At 40.3% G+C, this 7500-nt stretch overlaps 2 protein-coding genes across 2 annotated transcripts in view; one reads left to right on the plus strand and one right to left on the minus strand.

Moving 5' to 3' along the window:
- The window catches only part of polr2ea (RNA polymerase II, I and III subunit E, a), a 7361-nt gene extending 5703 nt beyond the window's left edge, over window positions 1-1658 (minus strand). Inside the window, exons 1-2 of the mRNA XM_058418297.1 lie at window positions 1461-1658; window positions 332-506 (exon numbers count right to left, since the gene is read on the minus strand). Of these exons, the coding sequence (XP_058274280.1) occupies window positions 332-506; window positions 1461-1517 (232 nt within the window). The 5' untranslated portion in view covers window positions 1518-1658. The remainder of the gene's footprint in view (window positions 1-331; window positions 507-1460) is intronic.
- A 1519-nt stretch (window positions 1659-3177) lies between these two features.
- gpx4b (glutathione peroxidase 4b) overlaps window positions 3178-7500 on the plus strand; it is a 7160-nt gene continuing 2837 nt past the window's right edge. Inside the window, exons 1-2 of the mRNA XM_058419067.1 lie at window positions 3178-3316; window positions 5210-5304. Of these exons, the coding sequence (XP_058275050.1) occupies window positions 3251-3316; window positions 5210-5304 (161 nt within the window). The 5' untranslated portion in view covers window positions 3178-3250. The remainder of the gene's footprint in view (window positions 3317-5209; window positions 5305-7500) is intronic.

Below are 7500 nucleotides of genomic sequence, written 5' to 3' on the forward strand. Positions count from 1 at the left end.
TTTAAGAGGAATAAGAGTTAAAGTACAGATCCTGCTGTGTATGCTCTACACCGATCAGGCATAACATTATGACCATTGACAGGTGACGTGAATAACACTGATGAGATCATCATGGCACCTGTTAGTGGGTGGGATATATTAGGCAGCAAGTGAACATTTTGTCCTCAAAGTTGATGTGTTAGAAGCAGGAAAAAAATGTGAAGGAAGGAAGAAGCACAGTGCATGATGGGTCAGGGCTGTTTTAGCAGCAAAAGTTGGACCAACTCAATATTGGGCGGGTGGTCATAATGTTATGCCTGGTTGGTGTAAGCCTCATGTACACCTTACAAACCTGGGAAGAAGACAAACATCTGGTCAGTGGGATCGTCGTTGTGAGCCACGAGCACCGTGAGATCTGTCCTTCGAGGACGGCCCTCGCTTGGCTTGTCCCCGAACTGACTTTTGAACTCGTCCAGCGTCTGATCCAACTCATCCTGCGTCACCAAGTATCCCCGATCATGGCAGAGCTGCATGGAATTAATGGGGACAAAAAAAAATCCGCATCTTTATAATGAACATGTGATCTTCAATGGCATCTAAAATTTTCTGGTCTGTTTTCACTCTGGTTAACGGTTTCCTACATGACCCAGAGTGCTGCTTGACCACCCTCTGACCAACAGTGATGCTATGGATGGTTTCATCTCTGCCTAAAGAAAGCGATGCAGCAGCACTTGAATCTTTTAGTCTGTCCACCTTCTATCCCTAACTTCGGCTTTCACGCTAATACGGGCGTCAACGTCTTCACCCTCATCCTCCTGTAGATCTAAAACCAACCCTCTGTACATCTGCTGTCCTGTAAAGCAGCACTGCATTCTGGGATTTTGAGTTGAGCGACTAGTAGATTTCTCACTAATATGACATCACTGCAACATGGTGAGTGACCAAAAGAAGCTTGTAAGAGTAAAACAGTGAAACCTGACTCTTGTGATCAAGTCATATGTTCTGCTATTAAACACTAACATACACTGCACGTGCACCCGGTGACGTCAGAACCCCAACAACTCCCAGGAAGAAGGAAACTACGGCAGTGACGTCACAAATACTACAGTATAAGCATTTTAACGTGTATAGGACGGAGTTTTCTGTATAGAGTTACAGTATGTTGACTCGTACTATAAAAAGTCGCATCAATTTCATTCAGAAGCGCGAACTCTGTGGAATAGCGTTTGTTTAATCGGTTTAGTCACGTGATCTCAGGCCCCGCCCACCCCATATTAGACTCTAGTGTGTTTCTGCGATCTGTTGTTCTTCTGTCTTTTGTTATTCCTCGCTCTTTACTAATAATAAAGTTCGTGTATTCCCGTGTTTTGATGTGTCTGTGATGTGTGTGTCACTAAATCAGCTCTTTGTCTATAAAAACCTGGACACCATGTGCTAATGTGTAAACATCCCTGCATGCTAACAAGAGCAAAGACTCAAACCTGCATTATCGTTTTCCGGATTTTCCATAGCCGGTAAGTCTCCTCTTCATCATCCATGCTGCTTTTAAAATAATTAAATCTGATCACGAGTCTTTTAAAGGTTTAATATGGGTGTGTTTTACAGTGGTAGATAACTACCAACCATTTCAAACGAAACACACACACACTATCGGAAATCACTTCCAGCACGTGACGTCACGACGTCAAGACCCCAAAAGTGGTGTCTAACTAATTGCCTGCATGTTGTTACGAATTATTTTAACCAATATACAAAAAAAACACATTGAAATAGTTAATTTTTTTGTACGAGAATGTATCTACAGCATGCTAATGTTCAGCTTATATGTTTTGTGTTACAACAAATTATTGCCAAATGTCAGATTTTTATTAAATAATTGAATTTCACACTCAAAACTACCTCACTTCGTAAAGGGGAAAATTTACCGAGCATTTGAGCGTGTGAAATAATATAAGATTACTAACCGAGACTATTTCATTCATTTCAGACATGTTTTAGGATTAATGCTAACGTGTACACAGCTATAATTTTGTTATTATAACATACATATTCTTCAACAAACTATAGTTCACTATTTCAACAACAACTCCTTTCTGACAAGCTGCCCACTGTGTAACTTCTAGCTACACTGCATTTCCAAAAGTTTTGGGACACCCCTCCAAATCATTGAATTTAGGGGTTGGACTTGGGCCCCTTAGTTCCACTGAAAGGAACTCTTAATGCTTCAGCATACCAAGACATTTTGGACAATTTCATGCTCCCAACTTTGTGGGAACAGTTTGGGGATGACCCCTTCCTTTTCCAACATGACTGCACACCAGTGCACAAAGCAAGGTCCATAAAGACATGGATGAGTGAGTTTGGTGTGGAGGAACTTGACTGGCCTGCACAGAGTCCTGACTTCAACCCGACAGAACACCTTTGGGATGAATTAGAGCAGAGAGCGCGAGCCAGGCCAAAATTAGGACGTTTGCCTTAACATGCACATGAATTTAATATAGAGTTGGCCCACGCTTCACAGCTATAACAGCTCCAACTCTTCTGGGAAGGCTTTCCAAAATGTTTAGGAGTGTGTTTATGGGAATTTTTGACCATTCCTCTAGAAGCGCATTTGTGAGGTCAGGGACTAATGTTAGACGAGAAGGCCTGGCTCACAGTCTCCGCTCTAATTCATCCCTAAGGTGAGGTCAGGACTCTGTGAAGTTCCTTCACACTAAACTCGCTCATCCATGTCTTTATGGACCTTGCTTTGTGCACTGGTGTGCAGTCATGTTGGAACAGGAAGGGGTCATCGCCAAACTGTTCCCACAATGTTGGGAGCATGAAATTGTCCAAAAATATCTTGGTACGCTGAAGCATTAAGAGTTCCTTTTTACTGGAACTAAGGGGCCTGAAAAACAACACCTGAATTCAATGATTTGGAGGGGTGTCCCAAAACTTTTGGCAATATCGTGTTTAAGAGTACTGTTTTAGAGAGACAGCACCCACACAAAGTCGCAGTATAAATAAGTCATTAGGGATATAAATAAATAGTAGCTGTAATAAAAATATTATTAGTCGTATTAGTATGTAGTACATATGACGTATATAAATATAATATTATGCGCTGTTACGTAGTAAAAATAAAATATTATTTGTCGTATGAATATAAATACTATCAGCAACAACTAAAAAGGTCGTTGTAACAGGTTATGGACGTGATAGTGGGCGTTGACATCGACGTGGGCGTGGTTTTCGTGCCGTGGGCGTGGCCTCGGTGTGACTTGACAGAATGTGGTTGTTTCACAGAGCGCTGGTGTTTGTTGCGCTCGGAGGCAGAGGCTTGGGCAGAGCCATGGTAAGACATCCACCTGCACTTTCTATATGTACCGCTTTTATTGTTCATTTTAGACTTTACGCGTGTAATCTAAGAGTCTAAGAATCGTTTGTGTAATATTTGTGTGAAAGGTCAATGTGTGCGCAGTTTTTTTGTGCCTTTTAATCTGCTCCGCTGGAGCATTAGCGGCTAGCTGGGTTTAATTCTGCCCTGTCAGCACAAGCACGCTGTATCTACATTAAACTCCATCCTAGCGTTTGCTCTGTGCTTATAACATTTCGCGGATTATAAAATGGCTGCTTGATTTTTCTGCTGTCGCATCAGAGTGGATTATTAACCCGTGTTAGCCTGTTAGTTTAGCATTATAGATTAGCTAACGTTGGATTGTAGCACGTGATGAGGTTGTATTGGTGACATGATAGAAACGGGTGTAGCCGAAAATGGCTTGACTGAAAATAATCTTTTTATGAATTGGATTAATGATGTATATCTAAGCTATTTATATTCCTAGCCATTAAAGTGAGAATAACCTGATAGAAATTAACGTGATACCTTTTCAGTTTGCTGATGGCACGTGACTGTAGAAGGGCAGTGACGCGTTCAGCTGATGTTATTCTGAATAGTTTTATTTCTCCTTTAAAGCTGTGTTATAAGTCACTAATCTGACTTTAAGGACTAATCTAATAATCTTCTTTTGAAACTAAAGCTCGCCTGGTCATGCTCAGACACTCTCTGGTCTGATACCGAGTTCTGGTTCTGATCTGGTTCACTGATCTGTGTGTCATGGATGTGTGTTATGTTTGTGGATACATGACACAGGATCGTATGACCTCTCTAACACCTGTGATGTGGTTAGTCAGGGGTGTGTGTGTGTAAGTAGTGGTTAGGGTGGAAATCTACCATGTAGCAGAGGGATTATTATTATTAACCACACCTGCATGTGTCATCATCATCAGCTTATCACATTAAAGACCTTTGGCTCCGTGATTCGTAAGGAATAAAACACATGTGGCATGTTGGAAGAGGAAAATAATCTCTGATGGTGGATGGGTTGTGATACAGAGCCAACATTTTGTCAACAAGTCAACATTTTGTCCTCAATGTTGATGTGTTAGAAGCAGGAAAAATGGATAAGCGTAAGGATTTGAGCGAGTTTGACGAAGGGCCAAATTGTGGTGGCGGATAGACGACTGGATCAGAGCATCTCCAAAACGGCAGCTCTTGTGGGGTGTTCCCGGTCTGCAGTGGTCAGTATCTATCAAATTTGGTCCAAGGAAGGAGCAGTGGTGAACCGGCGACAGGGTCATGGCCGGTCAAAGCTCATTGGTTGTGATACAAAGCCTGATATGAAGCTGAGATACTGTTTGCATTTTCCAAACAAGTGTTTTATTTCTCTTGTACCACAGGAGGTGGATTGAAAGATGATTAAAAATTGTATTTGTTAATAAATGCCTTTTATCCATTTAACATATCACAATGATGTGTGTTATAAACCATTGTACGTTCGTCTGCCTCCCATATGTTCGAGTTAAAATTACTGAGAAACTCTAGCTAAACACCCATCATTTCATCTCTATATGTAGTCCTAAGATGATTCGCCAGATAGTGAGATTTAAAATAGATCTATTTTATTGCATCTGTAGATCCCAAAATGGCTCATAACACTCAATAATCAGCTTTAAACTGCGCTCTTTGTGCACTCAGTCTCATGCAAAAGATTATGTAAATATTCTTCCTTTGCATTAAATCTTCAGACACCACCTTGTGCACTTAGTGTGTGGATGAACTACAAACACTGCAGATTTTCTCCTTCATTCTTCACGTGATCTTCTTTGAGAGTGTAGTGTGCTCTTTCACTCAGCATTTGACTTTCCTGCTCTTTAACACTGATTGCCTTTCCCTTGTTTATTGCAGTGTGCTCAAGCCAATGACTGGAAAAGTGCCAAGAGTATTTACGAGTTCTCCGCTAAAGACATAGATGGGAACGAGGTGTCTTTGGAAAAATACAGGTGAGGACACACTGCCTGCTTGTGTTGTGTCTTGGGGTTTTGATGTTTTAGTTTAAACATATAAATCAGTATTTTTTTTCTGTCCCCTGGATGATCCCCTGGTTTGTTCAGACACAGCGATCACACTCAGATTCTCACCAAAACAACCATCAGATTTTTGCTTTAGCTGGTTATCATCATCATCGTGTCTGGATAAAAGAGAAAATCATTAGCTTTAACTGAGTAATTAAAAGCTCCAGGGTTTTGCCTGGAGACCTGAGTGACCAGGCTTAAAAATGATGGCTTAAGTAAATATGTTACAGTATAGTGAGCTAGTTAGGTGTATTATTAAAGGCTAAGAGAAATATGTAATGTGTTCAGAGGAAAGGCGACAGAGGTGGCAGTCATATGTAGAGCTGGGCGATATGGCCAAAAAATTGAATCTCCGATTTTTTAAAAACAAAATTTGATTTTCGATTTTAAAACGATTATTTTTCTTTAAAAAAATTTAATAAAACACTAGAGACTATAGAGTAGATTTTTTTAATTTGAGCAAAAACAATATAACCAAACATATGAACTAGGGATGCCACAATACTCAATATAATATTGAACCGTTCGGTACGACCTCCAGGGTTCAATACGCATATGTGAACTGCGGTTTTTCGGTTTTTCCATAAAACAATAATAACCATGCGTTTTATTACTCTCTGAACCGCCTGTTTGTGTTTGCCTGTACTGTATGTCTGTGCGCTGAGACAGACACGCCTCCCCTTGAGTAAATATCCAATCAGTGAGCACTAAAGTTAGGGGCGGTAACCATGCTTGCAATGCTGGTGTCAGATTTCACTCTAACCCTGGAGAGCGGTGAAGTGAGACAAATATGAGGACGTAGCTCCGTCTTTCAAATCTGTGGTGTGGGAACATTTCAGATTTGTTGTTGACTGATGGCGATGAAACAAAAATGCTAAACAAAAAAACAGTCAACGCGGGCAACAGAGAGTTCTCTCACCCTTACTGTTCATTACAGAGCGGATTGGGGGAAAGGAGTGCAACTAAAACCATTTTTTTTCTTCTTAAAATACTTACTGTTCCTGTCACCTAAGCAAAGAATAATGGGGGGGGGACTTTAATTTGCCAAGCCATCCGAACCGAAAACCGTGGTTAAAAACCACGGTACGTATTGAACCGTGGGTTAACTGTATTGTTGCATCCCTAATATGAACTGCTAAAGTGCAAAATTACTTTCGCTAACCAGTTTTTTTTTGTTATTTTAGAAAAACAATAATCAATACAACATAAAAACCTTTTTTGGTGATTTATAAAATGCAAACTTTCACCAGTCTTTACAAATCCTAATTATTCTAGTAAAATAAAGTAATACAACAAAATATGAGGGGTTTGTAAAGTGCAAACTGCAGACTTAACTTAAATCACTTTTTATAAAATAAATAATTGTCACCTTAAAAAAATCCCTGAAGAAAAACAATTTTGTAAATAAAACCAACATGCATCCAACACGCTAAATAAAACCAACATGCATCCAACACGCTAAATAAAACCAACATGCATCCAACACGCTAAATAAAACCAACATGCATCCAACACGCTAAATAAAACCAACATGCATCCAACACGCTAAATAAAACCAACATGCATCCAACACGCTAAATAAAACCAACATGCATCCAACACGCTAAATAAAACCAACATGCATCCAACACGCTAAATAAAACCAACATGCATCCAACACGCTAAATAAAACCAACATGCATCCAACACGCTAAATAAAATCGAACAGGAGCCAGACAGCATTTTAAATCTGTGTACATGGGCACAATCAGGGGCGAGTCTAGGATTTTCATTTAAGGGGGACTCCGCCCCCAATGAGGGTATAATCGTAAAAAATATAAATAAATAAAATAAAATAAAGGTTTGACTAACAGGGTAGGATGGTAAACTTATTGCAGCATTCCACTGTATTGCATAGATGTGTTTTATAACATTTGAGTACTGAACAAGCCAAATACGAGTCTTCCTGATCACACGCGCGTGCACACACACACACACACACACACACACACACACACTTGTCCTCTGATCCTCGCTCTGCGACGCCGCGGTTTCTTCAGTCGGATTGAAGAACGCGCTGAAAGACGGGGAGGAGCCGAAGTCTGCCGCTGTTTTCGTCACTAGGCCATTTTTAACATTTCTATT

This window comes from Hemibagrus wyckioides, linkage group LG20 (genome assembly GCF_019097595.1).
Source record: "Hemibagrus wyckioides isolate EC202008001 linkage group LG20, SWU_Hwy_1.0, whole genome shotgun sequence".
Classification (NCBI taxonomy): domain Eukaryota; kingdom Metazoa; phylum Chordata; class Actinopteri; order Siluriformes; family Bagridae; genus Hemibagrus; species Hemibagrus wyckioides.